The 15,171-nt window shown below is 53.5% G+C and overlaps 1 protein-coding gene across 20 annotated transcripts in view; it reads left to right on the top strand.

Annotated features, from left to right (window-relative positions):
• MYT1L (myelin transcription factor 1 like) overlaps window positions 1-15,171 on the top strand; it is a 400,361-nt gene that overhangs the window by 323,032 nt on the left and 62,158 nt on the right. For 11 of the 20 annotated variants that reach the window (XM_070459146.1, XM_070459143.1, XM_070459144.1 and 8 more), the window contains 5 exons: window positions 5,214-5,464; window positions 7,676-7,909; window positions 10,036-10,157; window positions 10,511-10,573; window positions 11,025-11,093. In XM_070459146.1, the coding sequence (XP_070315247.1) occupies window positions 5,214-5,464; window positions 7,676-7,909; window positions 10,036-10,157; window positions 10,511-10,573; window positions 11,025-11,093 (739 nt within the window). Of the gene's footprint in view, window positions 1-5,213; window positions 5,465-7,675; window positions 7,910-10,035; window positions 10,158-10,510; window positions 10,574-11,024; window positions 11,094-12,114; window positions 13,640-15,171 lie in introns of those variants that run through there. The other 9 variants (XM_070459157.1, XM_070459153.1, XM_070459151.1 and 6 more) reach the window with 4 other exon arrangements.

Below are 15,171 nucleotides of genomic sequence, written 5' to 3'. Positions count from 1 at the left end.
TGGGGTCGTCCCTCACATTCCACCAGCCATGGCCAAGAACAGTCAACAAACATCGATTTATTCACCCGCGTTCTTCCAGACACTCAGGAGTAGCTGTGTGTCTCATCTACCAGTCTGTCTACCCCCCTCTCTCTCCATCCATCCATCCATGGGCCCACCTATCTGTCCACCATACATCTATCCATTCATGTCTCCATCCATCCATCTGCCTATCCGTGCATCCATCCATGGGCCCACCTATCTACCCATCATTCATCCATCTATTTTCTTCCTCTTCTTTATAACAAGCTTCAAGGAAGATACTGTGGGTTATAGAAGACAGTGAAACACACCCAGGCACAGTGAAGCAAGGTGTCCATGCTGCCTGAAGGAATTAGCATGAGTTTTACCAAAGTGGTGAATTTTAAACTTGATCGTGAGTGGAAATTACCAGAAGGCAGGAAGTGCATGAGTGAGTGGAAGCTGCCAGCAAGGCCAGGACTTGAGACGCAGGAGAGAAGGGACAGGACGACCAAGAGGTGGTGAGGAGAGGACTTTGTGTCGTCTGCCTCGGGGCAAAGCACACCGATCCCCAAGCAGGAGTGATACAGGAGGGAGCCCTGCCCCTAGCCGGGGTCTCCCTGCCTCCCCCTGAGGCCTGTTTATGGTGAGCTAAGAATGGCATTTCCACTGTAAAATAGATGGGGAAAAAACAAAAGAAGAATTCAAATTTCACTGTTCAGAAGCAGTTTTCCTCATCCGTGTGGACGGCGGCTATTTCCCAGGACAACAGCCCGACGTGCGGTGCCATCAGAGGCCTCGTGACCACCAAGCCTCCACCACTGCCAGGCCCTTCGCAGAAAAAGTTTCCGACCGGGTCTAAGCCATCCCGCTCTGGGCAGTTTATCACCACCCTCAGGCTTTGTTAAAACCCTATGCTCTCAGCCCCACGTAGGCCCCTCTCGTGAGCCTTCCTCTGGGTTATTCCCAACTTCCACATTCTCCTGCCCATCCTTAAACCACTGTCTGTTCAGGAAATTAACTCTGAATTTTCACTGGACGAACTGATGCTGAAGCTGAAGCTCCAATACTTTGGCCACCTGATGTGAACAGCCAGCTCATTGGAAAAGACCTTGATGCTGGGAAAGATTGAAGGCGGGAGGAGAAGGGAACGACAGAGGATGGGATGGTTGGATGGCATCACCGACTCAGTGGACATGAGTTTGAGGAAAGTCAGGGAGATGGAGAAGGACAGAGGAGCCTAGTGTGCTGCAGGCCACGGGGCGGCAAAGAGTCAGACGCAGCTCGCAGCTGAACAACAGCTACTCTTCAAAAGCCTTGTCTCTGATCCGCCCACCTCCCCATCGCCTGCCCTCCCCGGCCTAGGCCTCATCACTGGCGTAGGGAGGGTCCCGTGGGCGAGCCCTCCTGTGCCTCCAGGCCCATCCTCTGGGCCAGGCCTCCCTGCCTCCACCCCCACCCCTAGGTCAGCCTCTTCTTGGAAGACCTGCCTCCCTATTCTCCCGCCCCCCACAGTCACTTCCGCCTCCGGAAGCTTCTTCCCCAGTCATATCCCAAGACAGATTGTGCCTGGACTCAGCAGCCTGCCCCCAGCCTCCTCAGACCTGCTCCTGCACACGGAGAGGTCCAGGCCTCCCCCTGCAGCTCTGGGTCCCACGTCCCATCTCCTGAGACCCGAAACCGCCCCCTCCACCCATGGCGGGTGCAGCCTGGGCAGACAGGAGCCGGGCAGATGACACCCAGAGAGAGTGAGCAGCTGGGGGACCGCCGAGAATCCAGCCCTGGTTTAGACGTCCCAGAGAGAGCGAGCAGGTGGGGGACCGCCGAGAATCCAGCCCTGGTTTAGACGTCCCAGAGAGAGCGAGCAGCTGGGAGACCGCCGAGAATCCAGCCCTGGTTTAGACGTCCCAGAGAGAGCGAGCAGCTGGGGGACCGCCGAGAATCCAGCCCTGGTTTAGACGCGATAAACCCTAAACCGCCTGAGCAAACTGCCTTCGGGAGGCGCCGCTGTTCCCCTGAGGACTCTGCATCCGAGGCTCGGCTTGCTCACGGGAAAGCACAGCCAGGAACCCACATGACGTCTGGGAGTCAGGGCTACGAATTAGGGGGGTGCAGACCCCTGAGTCCACCCAGACCTGACGGGGGCGCAGGCCCAACCAGAGGGCGGATCCTCAGGAAGCATATCTCCCGTCTGTGTTCCATCTTGCCTGCTTTTCACAGAAATTCAGATCGGAAGGCCACAGTGATCCACTCCCTACAGAAAACAATAGTTCAGAAGGGCGACGCACCCACGTCGAAACAGTCTTTCAGGCAGATAGACTGAATTGGAAGGTGGCTGGTTGTTTTTCTAATTCATCATCTGTAATCACTGTAAACCCCAGCCTGTTTTTCCTTTTCCTGCACGAGAGGGCAGGGCACTTGAGATATTTCTCAGCACGGGGTAAGATCAGGTGGACTTCTGACGTTGTAAATGAGACGGCCTCTCTCTGGAGTAGAAGCTGTTCTGTCTCCTAAGTTCAGGGATGTGCTGGCATCTGAGGAACATGAATGCATTTGTTTGCGGGTTGATTGGGGAAAGCTTTGATTGAAAAATAGCTTTGTCAAAAGAAAAAGGAAGTTTTGACTTGGTTAATGTGGAAGGGGGGCTGTCCCAGGGCTGGGAGCGAGGCAGAGAGTTGCCCCTGCTCTGTGGCGCCCCCTGGTGTCCACGCAGTGAGCCCCAGACGCTCTGAGCGTGCTGTGGTTCAGTTGCTAAGTCATAGCCGAGTCTTTGCGACCCGTGGACTGCGGCACGCCAGGCTACCCTGGGCTTCGCTGTCTCCTGAAGTTTGTTCAGATTCATGTCCTTTGAGGTAGTGATGCCATCTGACCATCTCACCCTCTGCCCCCCTCTTCTCCTTTTGCCTTCGATCTTTCCCAGTAGCAGGGGCTTTTCCAATGTCGGCTGTTCGTGTGATTGGTCATAAAGATTACTGACACTAACAGCTTTGTAAATATTTTACAAATAGGAAATAATGACTAAAACCAAAGAGCTTCATTATCTGAGAGACTTGAAGTACACAGACTCTTATTTGCATTTGGAGCAAAGAATGCATGATTGATGGCCCATGGTGAAAGGATGCTTGTGAAAAAAATGTTCTGTTCGCCTTCCTTCTGGGTCACGTGAGCTGACAGGCAGATCAATAAATTGTCCAGTTCCATCAGCTGCTAAAATTCTGGACGAGGCCCATCAGCTTGGCATAATCCAGGGGAAGTGGAGTCTTTTGATTTAAATATTTGGTAAAGTCAGTGCCTTTTACCAGAAGTTGGGGAGTGCAGTCTGTTGCGTAGACACACGTATGCTGTTTACTTTCTTTTGGAAACTGAAATCCCCTCATTGCAAAACAAAACTTTTTTCCTTATTTATGTGGACCATGTTTCTTTTCCTGAACCAGTGTCTAACCCTCACTAGGGAAAGAAGGAAAAAAAAATCCCTCCTAAGTGGTGTTTCATTTCCCCCCCAGTTTTTATATTCCCGTTTTTATAACAAAATTGTAAACGATGTGAAGCCACAAACTTGAAAGTCCTTTCGGGGAGGCTTGTGAGCTGCGAGCTGCCGCTGCCCTGGTTTGTTTACAGAGCCCACCGGGGCGCCCTGCGCGGCCCCGCCTCCCGCTCTGTGCTCAGAGGGGACCCACGCCCCCGCCCCGGTGCTGTCCCCTGCTCCGAGCACGTGTGCTCATGGGGAGGGGGGAGGGGGGAGGAGAAGGGCAGGCTCCCACACATGTGTGAGGACTGGTCCTCAGGCTTGACCGAGTATGAGCAGGACGGAAGTCGTTCCTCGCACTGGGCGGGTGTAAGGGTGTGGAACTGAGCCCGGGCCCAGGCACGGGGCTGCGACAAGGCCGGCAGCTTCCCTGAGGCGGCTGCACGCTCAGAGCCTCCCCCCGTCACGTCCCTGGGGTCAAGAAAACTAACTCTTCCGTCCCAGATCTAAAGGTGTCAGTGGTGAAAGCCAGTGCTTTCATTTGTGTCGGAACAGGGTGCTTTGGGGCCGCTCTTGGGGGTGCTGTGATGACCAGCAGTGTTGGCTGTGATCACGTGGTCACTTGCTGACCACACCTGGACAGGGTACCAGGTTGCAGGCACGAGGATGACAATGCTGAGGACAGGGGAGCAGCGTCCCCTCCCTCTTTCAGAAGAGGTGACTTGTCTGCCAGAATGATCTTGATGGGGCTCTCGCGTGCACACAGGCAGCCTTGAGCAGGGCTGGAGCCCCCTCTGGGCTCCCCCTGCAGCTTGGCCTCTGTCGGGGTGACGGCTGAGCTCCCTGCAGAAGGGAACTGTGCCCTGTGAAGGGGTGGGTTGCTGGAGCGGGTGGCACCCTGCAGACCTTGCAGTCAGCTCTCCTGGCGCCCTCGGGGCTCCCCTCGGAGTAATTCCCGCCCCCCTGCAGGCTCAGGCGAGCTGCTGACTCCTAAGCAAAGGGCATCCTGTGTCTTTAATGACCCGGGCACATCCTAATCAGTCAACCATCGGTCACCTTCCCGTCCTTGCGCTAAAGGAGGTGCAAACAGCTCCGGAAGCCACCCTTGCCCTGTGGGCACGAGTGGGTGGTTGGGAGGCTGGTTGCTCAGACGGATCCCGGAGGGAAGCTGGTGGCTGGGATGCACACGAGGGCGGAGCGGCAGGGCCCGCCCTTCCCAAAGCGCAGGTGCTCGCAGACCCACAAGAGCCTTCCCTGTGCATCTGGGCCATCTGCACAGGTCAGGGCGCCCCAAAGGGCTGCTGCGGCCCCTCCGGGCGGGACAGGCCGTCCAGTCTCTAGAGGGATGAGTGGGCTGCAGGGTCCCCGTCTCCCCGTGAGAGTAGACCAGCAGCCATAACAGGAGCCAGCCTTGGGCTGTGGTCAGGCTGGTGCGGGCCGCGCCTCGGTGGCCGCGCCCGAAGCGGGGCTGGCCTTTAAGGGATCAGTTCCAAGGCGCCCCTGCCCTCGCCCCCTGCTTGAGAGCCTCGGTGCTCTTCCTGCGGGCTTCCGGCTCCGCCCACACAACGGGAAAGAAGGAAAAAGCAGGAAAAGCCAGGCTTCTTTCGGGGAATTAGCTGGTGGGCAGGTGCCCTGTCCCCCTGGGGACCGACGCACAGGTGTGGGCGGGCGGGCGGCGCGGGGAGCGCTTCTGCGGCCGCGGGCCTGGGCGGGGCCCCCGAGTCACCGCCGCGCGCTGTCTCCCCAGCGAAGCGGTACTGCAAGGACGCCAGCCCCAGCGGCAGCAGCGCCAGCACCTACGCGCCCAGCAGCAGCAGCAACCTGAGCTGCGGCGGCGGCAGCAGCGCCAGCAGCACGTGCAGCAGGAGCAGCTTCGACTACACGCACGACGCGGAGGCCGCGCACATGGCGGCCACGGCCATCCTCAACCTGTCCACGCGCTGCCGCGAGATGCCGCAGAACCTGTCCACCAAGCCGCAGGACCTGTGCGCCGCGCGGGTACGGGCGGGGCGCGCCGGGCGGGGCGGGGCCTCGGCCCACCCCCGCCCCCACCTCCCTTCCCTGCCGCCCCGACCCCGAGGTCCCCGTCGCAGGCCCGCGCAGCCCGCCCGTTCCGCGGCTCTGCTCCAAGGAAGCCTGATTGCGCACGGCCCTGGGGACACATTTTCCAGATCAGTCTTTCAGATTCACCTGTGCATTTAGGAGCACCGCCCTTCCCCCTTTAGGACCCACACCACGCTCCCCTCCTGGCGATCCCGAGGGCAGCATGGACACTAGGAACCTCGAGGGGCCTTGCGTCCCGGCCCTTAATCAGAGGAGGGTGTGCAGCGCCGCGGGCAGAGGCCGCCGCGGGCGGGCTGGACTGCGACCTCCAGCCCAGAGCTGGGGAACAAAGAAAGGGCAAAAATCCCGTTTCCCCGCGGGCTCCCAGCCAAGCAATTACAGTCAGCTTCCATTAGTTCAGAACACCACAGATGCCGAAACGGTGAGCAGGGCCAGGGCGGGTCCTCGTCGACCGGTTCCCGGCAGGAGGGGGTACCGCGCGGCCCCGCCGCGCCCGGAGCTGCCCAGAGAGGCCGCCAGGCGGCCAGGGACCCAGGCGCGAGCGCGTCCTGCCCCCGCCGGCGGCTCTCCTCTCCAGAACAAAGGGCCGCCTCGTCGCCCAGCACCGCTGGGCACGCTCCTGAGCGCACCACACTGACCGTAGTTGTTAGAAATAGGTGTAATTTGTGTGAATGGAGAAAGGTCAGTAATTTTATGTCTTGGAAATGCTTTCTTCTCTATTAATATTTTTATTCCTGGATTTTGGAGGAGTGTCAGGGGCATGCAATTTCCATGATCAGGGCTGCTAAAATGCCAGGCTGCCATGGAGGAAATTCTGTGGCAAGAGGAAAACAAAAGACAATAACCCCTTCGAGGTTTTGTGTGTATTATGTGTGTGTGTGTTTTCGCTTTATTAAATATTAACTAAGACCGAGGGAATTACAGTCCGACATGATGAAGGCTGTATTAGTCTGAAAGCTGGAAGCCAGAGGTGCACTTTCACAAGGATTCAGGCAGAATAATACGCTGGGATTTACCCCGGTAACAGCCCAGAGGCGGAGGTTGGTTCCAAGCACCTTCCCTCTGCCGTTACATCCCGAAGAAAGAGACGCCAGACGTCTGAGTAGGCAGCGGCGTTCACGCCAGCTCTGACATCAAATTGCTCAAGAGAGTATGACTCTTTGGGGGAAAAAATGGAGGATTGTCGGAGGTATTTTGATTTTTCTTTCCTCTGTCCTCCATCTGCCCTTCCTTCTCTCCCCATTCTCGAGAGGAAGATTCTCAGGGATTCTTGATCTGTTTAAAGCATCAAAAAGAAAAGAAACCCCTCACCCTGCACCTCTTAGGCTTTTGCAAAGCTGGGTGACTAAATTGCAGATTTGCTGACCCTTAGAGCAGGTCAGCCGCAATCACTGCTGTGGAAGCATGATGTACTGTGATTGCACATTTCCCTGCCTTAAAATAGAAAATCCTCTTCATCAGGTACGATAAGGTTTTGTATTGGAAAGTAAGTTCTGTGTGGAAGGATTTGTTTTGTTTTGTTCACTACTATATTCCCAGAGTCTGTACCTGGTAGGACTCAATTTGATCCCACCGCCCTCCCCCCAAAAGGAAGTAAATTATAGTTGCTCTCCTCCATCCCTCTAAATTCTTGTATTTTCTTCATCTCCAAGTCTGGGAGTATTAGCATCAGTGAAACTAAAGGAGAATTTTAAATCTGTGTACATTTTTACATATAGATGTATAATTTGTACACACTTCCATTTCTCACCTCTTAAGAGGTCTTTGAACTGTGATAGAATTGAAATCAGGCACTTGTTTTTCTTCTGGTGAGGCTTATTTCTAAAAGTAGAGACATATTAGGGAAAAAAGATAGAGATCTATGATAGTTAAGTGATAGAGAGATGATAGATTCGTGGGTAAGCGACAAGAGAGATTGAGAGGTGGTCCATAGATAAGCAGACAGATGGATGCCCTGTGCGCCTGTCAGCCAGTTCCACAGCCTCGCATGGAGAGCAGAACTGGTGAGGGGACCACTTCTGCTCACCTGGGGAGCTTCTGCGAGTGAGACTGCCGTGAGGAGTTTCCAGCTTGACCTCTGTCCTGGCGAAAGGGCTGTGGTCCGAGGGAAGACGCGCTCGGTCACCCTGTCCTTCTGTCTCGCAGAACCCTGACATGGAGGTGGATGAGAACGGGACCCTGGACCTGAGCATGAACAAACAGCGGCCGCGGGAAGGATGCTGCCCGATCCTGACGCCCCTGGAGCCCATGTCCCCCCAGCAGGCAGTGGTGAGCAGCCGGTGCTTCCAGCTGAGTGAGGGGGACTGCTGGGACCTGCCCGTGGACTACACCAAGATGAAGCCCCGCAGGATGGACGGGGACGAGTCCAAAGAGCTCACCGTAGGTCCCTTCTTGGAGCCCCGCCCCCGCCCGCCCTGTCCGCCAGCGGGCGTCACCGAGGGAAAACACCCCGGTGCACGCCTTAGCAGAAACGGTCTTTTCCCTTTTAGCTGACTGGAGCTTAGAAGACGTTTTTGGTTAATGCGCGAGAGGTTTGGGAGTAACACTGATGAGAGTGAAACAAACCACTGACTCCTTTGAATGATGAATTTTATTTTCCAACAAGTGTGTTTTGTTGCAAACAATTTCTCTGAGAAAATGTGTGAACTGCTTACCAATTCATTTTCCTGGGTGATAAATTGATAGAATGCAGGGTTTTCCTTGCAAGTAAGGAATAATGAGACTCTTAAATGCTTGCATGTTTAATTCTGTGTTGTTAATTAGCTAACTCCTTGAAGCTAGGGACAGGGAAGTGAAAGTCGCTCAGTCGTGCCCAACTCTTTGCAACCCCATGGACTGTAGCCCATCCGGCTCCTCTGTCCATGGGATTCTCCAGATCAGAACACTGGAGTGGGTAGCCATTCCCTTCTCCAGGGGATCTTCCCAACTCAGGGATCAAACCCAGGTCTCCCACATTGCAGGCGGATTCTTTACCATCTGAGCTACTAGGGAAGGACAGGGTCTGTTCTCCAAAACACCCAAAATATGCAGAAGAGTGCCCTGCCGCCTAGAATAAATTATTTTTGTACAGTCACCCAAATATTTGTTGATTACAACATTACCAAAAACACCTACGTCAGGAACATATTTTTGAAGTAGTTACAATTTTCAAATTCAAATCATTAAAATAGTTACAATTTTCTTTAGGCTAAGAAAATAAATGAAAAAAGAATTGTTCTTTATTAGACTGACTTTTTTCTCCAGTGTTCAATTCTGAAAGTTATGACATCTCCTTTATTCCCTGAAAAATGAAAATTCTTTTTGAACACAATGGGGAGACCACCATCAAAGCCATAGTATCTTACAGAAACAGAGAGGTGGGTAAAAAGGAAACATTAGCTATTTGTAGGAATTGTCAGGGAAGGTACCTGTTTATAAGGCCATTACATCTGAAGCCTATTATGTTTATTCTTCAAATTGATTTAAATATCCAGGAGAATAGAATCTGAGTGGCAAGCTAAATTCCAAAGTACTTTTTCTTCCCTAAAACGTTGAATTGTTACTACCAAATAAGGCATGGTAGTTGAGTCTCTGAATTTATTTTAATTAAAATTAAGCCCCCATAAAAAGACAGCAGCTTTGCCCTCGTCAGGTGTCACACAAGTGAAACCCTGCACTCAGGAAACACGTTTGCTGAACATCACCACCTATAGGAATTTCTAGGTTACTGCAAGGGGCCCCTCTTAGCTTGAGAATATTCTATTAAAAAAAAAATTTTTTTAATGCTGCCTAACAGTAATTTTTCACGTGGACGGAGGAGCCTGGTAGGCTGCAGTCCATGGGGTCGCGAAGAGTAGGACACGACTGAGCAACTTCACTTTCACTTTTCACTTTCATGCACTGGAAAAGGAAATGGCAACCCACTCCAGTGTCCTTGCCTGGAGAATCCCAGGGACGGGGGAGCCTGGTGGGCTGCTGTCTATGGGGTCACACAGAGTCGGACACGACTGAAGCGACTTAGCAGCAGCAGCAGCAACAGTAATTTAAACTCACAGCATCAATCTATGTTGGTCTTCCCTTGCCTTGGGACTTAAAGCATGTAGAATACTTCCACAGTGTGGAACACTTTACCAAAGGTTGCCAGACGCCCCAGGTGTCTTTGCGTGTAAAGCTTAAGTTCTGCCTGTCAGTGCTGGATTCAGTGCTGCAGGTCTTGAACCCGGTGAGCAAGGTCCGCTGAGTAGTTGGTTTGGCTGCCAGGCCGCTTCTCTGCCCCTCCTGTCTGTGCAGCTGCAGGAATTAGAATTTCCCCACTGAACTAGGGGTTTAGAGCAAGTGGTGAGAGACAAGTGGCGCATAGACCAAAGATGCTTTTTGAACGAAACTGGGTTTGCATCCTCGGGACGAGAGTGTGTTGTGATTTTTAAGGGTAAGGTTGGGACACAGTTGGGGGTGGGGGGGAAACGCAGCCTCCAGTCCATGTGTCCAGGGTCTTCTGTGGCCCTGAAGCTGTGTTTCGCCTGCAGCCAGAAGACTTGGACCCCTTCCAGGAGGCCCTCGAAGAAAGAAGGTACCCAGGGGAGGTGACCATCCCAAGCCCCAAGCCCAAGTACCCCCAGTGCAAGGAGAGCAAGAAGGACCTGATAACGTAAGCACAGCGCGCGGCGGACGGTCGCTCCCCCGAGCCCCTCCTCTGGCTCACCTCTACCCGGGTCTGTATCTGCCTTGCCGTCTGAGCATGCGACACGCACAGTGCACAGATGTCCCCAGGGGCCAGGCGGGTGGGTGACAGGCCAGCCGTGGACGCTTGTTCTGAGCGATGCTCTGTGCTATGGAGACACCATTTCCATGTGACCCTGTGCATTTGCAGCTTTCTTCAGGCAGCTTAAACCCGTGCAGACATTGCAGCTAAACTGGAAACAATGAAACTTTTTTCAAGTTTATTTTTTTTTTGGAAACATGCTTACTACTCTGGCTGTTTTTGTTTTTGTTTGGTGGCAGATGTCCAACACCAAGGTGTGATGGGAGTGGTCATGTGACTGGTAATTACGCCTCACATAGAAGGTGTGCCTTCATTTTTCTCATGGTGGATTCTGTCGTTTCAATTTATTGTTTTCAGCTTACCTCAACAATGCTGTCCCAGTACAAACGTTGACTTCTGTGTCACCCCTTTAAGTGCTATATGTTGACCTTCAAAAGCATGCTAATCGACATGTTCTATAAAGTCTTTAATCTCGAAGCAAGCTACCTAAATTTGGAAAATGATTTACAGACGTTGAGACCAAAGAGCCCAAATATTTGAATCTTACTTTTTCAAATGGTTTCTGCAAATACATGCTTCCTTAAATGTCTATGGAAACATGAATTAGTTCATTGCACCAACAAAATTCAATATACAGCACTTGCCCCATCGCTTTTCTGCATTCAACTTTTTGATTTCAGTTACATGTTGTGTCTGTTGGGGACGTACGCTGGGCCTCGGGGCTTCTCACCGGACTCTTCTGGCCTCTTACAGTCTGTCGGGCTGCCCGCTGGCTGACAAAAGCATTCGAAGTATGCTGGCCACCAGCTCACAAGAACTCAAGTAAGATTTAACGAAAATCCTTCTCTTTCTAAAGTCTGTTCACTTAGTGCTAACAAAAGGGGTATGTCGTTTGAAAAGAAACATGTGTTTACCAAGAGCTGTGTGCACCAGCGCAACTCAGCACACATGTACGTTCTTGAGGATTTTGGTCACCTGTGTGGGCAATCCATCTGCCTTTTCCCTTTCGTTTACCTCTAGCTTTTTCATATCACATCCTTTCCATCTTGAATTTTCTAAAGCATAGGTATTTTCTCTCCAGGTATGCATGCACATGGAGTTTTACAGCGTTACTCAGACTTTAAGGAAGCGATTATCATGTGAAAAGTGAGAAGCTGATATTTTTAAAAGTCAGTGCTTAATATGATCATTTTTAGAATGGATATTTAAATAGGACGAATAACCAAACCCCGCCATGATCCTAGCTAATTCCTTCAGTGCACTGTGGTCATTAGCTACGGATGCTCATTAGGGCAGCCATAACCCAACTAAGGCTTCACCAGCACACACAGCGTGGCCCTCTCTCCTCTGCGCCTGTAACTGTCTCTGGGTTTTCAGCGTGGGTCTGGTCAGCCGCATCCACACAGCCAGACTACGGGTTGTCTTTTCTGTGTCTCTGTAGATGTAAGTAGGTAGATGAATGTATTCACATTCAGCTCCTAGGCAGGTTTTGGAAGAAGTCAGGCCAAGCCCCAGCCCGTGTATTAAGACCTGCCGTCATCTAGTCGAAACGGACATTCGAGTATCTGTCAGGAGAACAAGGGCGAGAGGAGCTTTCCGCAACCTGATGAGAACCAAGATTCCCCAGTCATGGTTTTTAATTACCTGGCCTTTTATAAAAAGCATCACGTCAAATTGCTTAGCTTCTGTTTCGTTTTCAAAGGGCTTTCCTTCTGATGCAGAAAAAATTCTGCTTTCAGACCCCATTGGGCTCCCTCCCCCGGGACCCCCACCCCCTCCACGGCAGAGCAGGGAGTGGTCCGCGGGGTGGAGGCTCCGTTTCACTCCGTGTCGTTTCTTACAGGACCCCTGTCCAGGGCCCTAGCGCCATAGACCACCTGCTCATGTTCAGTGACCTCCTGAACTAGCCCTCCCGCCACCAGACCCTGGAGTTCTCTTCGTGGCGTGTAAACACCGGGAGGGCGTCCTCTTGCTTGATGGCTGTGCGGTCTGTAGCCGTCCACGCAGTGCCTGGCGGACACGTAGCTTAGGACCTCAAATGGACAGCGTTAGCAAGAACCACCCAGCCCGCTCTGTTAAGACCTCCTTTTCCGGGGCTTGAGACCATGCTCCCCTCACGACTGAAACGGGGTTAACCGCACTCGGACCCTGGCTAACACTGCAGCACACGGCGACTTCCGTCTGCCTCTCGCTGAGGAGGGCGTCTCCAGTCCCAGCAGGCCAGCTGTAAACGGGACAGCCTGTGGACAGCTTCCTGGGAGCGCGGCTTCTCCTTGGTGGCCTCTAGGTCGGAGACCTGAGCAGGCTTCCGGCGGGTCTGGCTCCCTTTGGTTTGCCTCCGTAGCCTTTGGGCTTAGAAGCTCCAGGTAGACCGGCTTCTCCTCCCGGGTTGGTACTTCCTTCTTGCCGCATCTCTCCTTGGAGGCCGGGATGATGTCCACACCATCAGCATCTTCAGAAGGGGTCCGCCCTTCACAGCCTCCTGTGCAGGGTGGACGTCCCTTGCCCCCTCCCTGGCCCTCCCGGAGGGGAGGCCATGGTGGCCTTTCCTGCTTCCAGCTGGTCTAAAAGCCTCTGTCACCTGTAACTTGTCACTTGTCTTTGCAGCAAGTAAATCCCATTTCGACTGACCCTTTTCCCAGGAAATCCAAACTTGACAAGTTTTCTGAAATGCTGTTTCACCTCCATGTCTACTATAAATAATCTGATATTTAAACAACCATTTTTCACTTGATGATAAGTCTTTCTCAACTGAGGATACCTTAGATTATACTGTGGCTTTTTCTCGTTAATCTTTTAATGGATGACACCCCTCCATCTCTGGCTTTTTCATGCGGCCACAAAGGCTCTCCCTGCACAGAAGCAGAGATTAATCCTTTAGGATTTGCAGCTGCTTCCTCTAGAATAATTCACGCACGTGCCCCTTTAATAGCTTATTCTTTCCATGTATATTTTCAGCAGTCTGGTTGATTCCCACTGCACAGCCTCTTACCTGGTTGAGTCCTCGTGTGAGTCAGTGGTCACCACCTCTTCATACAGACACCTTTGGGTCTCAATTGCCTCAAAATTTGTTCTCTCTTCTGCATCAACTAAGAAACAGAACTTTCTGAAAACATTCTTCTTGTCACTTCTAACGTGGACTTTTGTTAGTTGGCTGTTAACAGGACATTCTTGATATCAAACAGGCAACAAGTTTTGCCAGATACACTCTGGGTCTTGGGTCACCCATCCTCTTGAACTTCCTGAGATGACACTTTCCCAGAGCAGCGCATGTGGGATAGTCTTAAGAAGCAGCCGATCATTGTGTCGACTTGTGTACAATATGTAAACTGAACGTGTATTAAAATGTAATGTGTTTGTGAATATCACTCAGACTCTGCAGCTATTGCTTTCTCATCCCTGGTCCATGGGCCACAGAGGGGCAGGTCGGCGACCAGGCAGCGAGGCAGGTGATGGCACAGGGAGGGGGCCCGGAGGCAGGCGGGATTCCCCAGCCTCCCACGCTGACGCTCACGTTCTAGCGTCCCGCCCACGCTGACGCTCACGGCCTAGCGTCCCTCCCACGCTGACCCTCACGGCCTAGCGTCCCTCCCACGCTGACCCTCACGGCCTAGCGTCCCGCCCACGCTGACCCTCACGGCCTAGCGTCCCGCCCACGCTGACGCTCAGGCCTAGCGTCCCGCCCACGCTGACGCTCAGGCCTAGCGTCCCTCCCACGCTGACCCTCACGGCCTAGCGTCCCTCCCACGCTGACCCTCACGGCCTAGCGTCCCTCCCACGCTGACGCTCAGGCCTAGCGTCCCGCCCACGCTGACGCTCAGGCCTAGCGTCCCTCCCACGCTGACCCTCACGTTCTAGCGTCCCTCCCACGCTGACCCTCACGGCCTAGCGTCCCTCCCACGCTGACGCTCAGGCCTAGCGTCCCGCCCACGCTGACGCTCACGTTCTAGCGTCCCGCCCACGCTGACGCTCACGGCCTAGCGTCCCTCCCACGCTGACCCTCACGGCCTAGCGTCCCTCCCACGCTGACCCTCACGGCCTAGCGTCCCTCCCACGCTGACCCTCACGGCCTAGCGTCCCGCCCACGCTGACGCTCAGGCCTAGCGTCCCTCCCACGCTGACCCTCACGGCCTAGCGGCCCGCCCACGCTGACCCTCACGGCCTAGCGTCCCTCCCACGCTGACGCTCACGGCCTAGTGGCCCGCGCACGCTGACCCTCACGGCCTAGCGGCCCGCCCGGGCTGACCCTCACGGCCTAGTGGCCCGCGCACGCTGACCCTCACGGCCTAGCGGCCCGCCCGGGCTGACCCTCACCTGAGCCTAGCGTTCCTCCCACGCTGACGCTCACGGCCTAGCGACCCCCACGCCGCCCCGCCCTCCTTGAGAGAATCCTTGACTGTGACAGTCTTTGAGACCCCAGGCAAGGGGAAAAAAGGGAATAAAATCGTCCAAACAAATGTGATTTTTTTGATGAAAACTCCGCCTAATATAAGTCAGCTCTGATGCTCAAGAAGAGTTTCTTCCCTAAAACTTGCCCTGGCTGAGATCACCTGAGCGTAGCCACAGAAGAGACCTCGTAAATCACTTCGTATCATCCTCAGTGTTGTTTGTTTTTAAAGAAACCATATCCTCCCAGCCAGGAGTTCTTTTTCCTACTCCCCAATGCAAGATCAGTGCAGACACGGGCATGACCTAAGTGTTAGCCATCTCTGTGACCAGTTTAAACTGAATCAAAGTTGATTCAAATCAGAAGCAATTATCTCTAGAAATGGGCCCCCAAACTGGCTCCTGTTTACACTTGGAGTTGGGGGGACACAGTAGACCCCCTCGTTGCTTCTGTCTTTGTCTTCCAGACCCAGAACCTCTATGGTTCATGCAGGTCCTGGCAGGAGAAGGAACT

This window comes from Odocoileus virginianus, chromosome 31 (genome assembly GCF_023699985.2).
Source record: "Odocoileus virginianus isolate 20LAN1187 ecotype Illinois chromosome 31, Ovbor_1.2, whole genome shotgun sequence".
Classification (NCBI taxonomy): Eukaryota; Metazoa; Chordata; class Mammalia; order Artiodactyla; family Cervidae; genus Odocoileus; species Odocoileus virginianus.
This window is presented reverse-complemented; position numbering and strand designations above follow the sequence as displayed.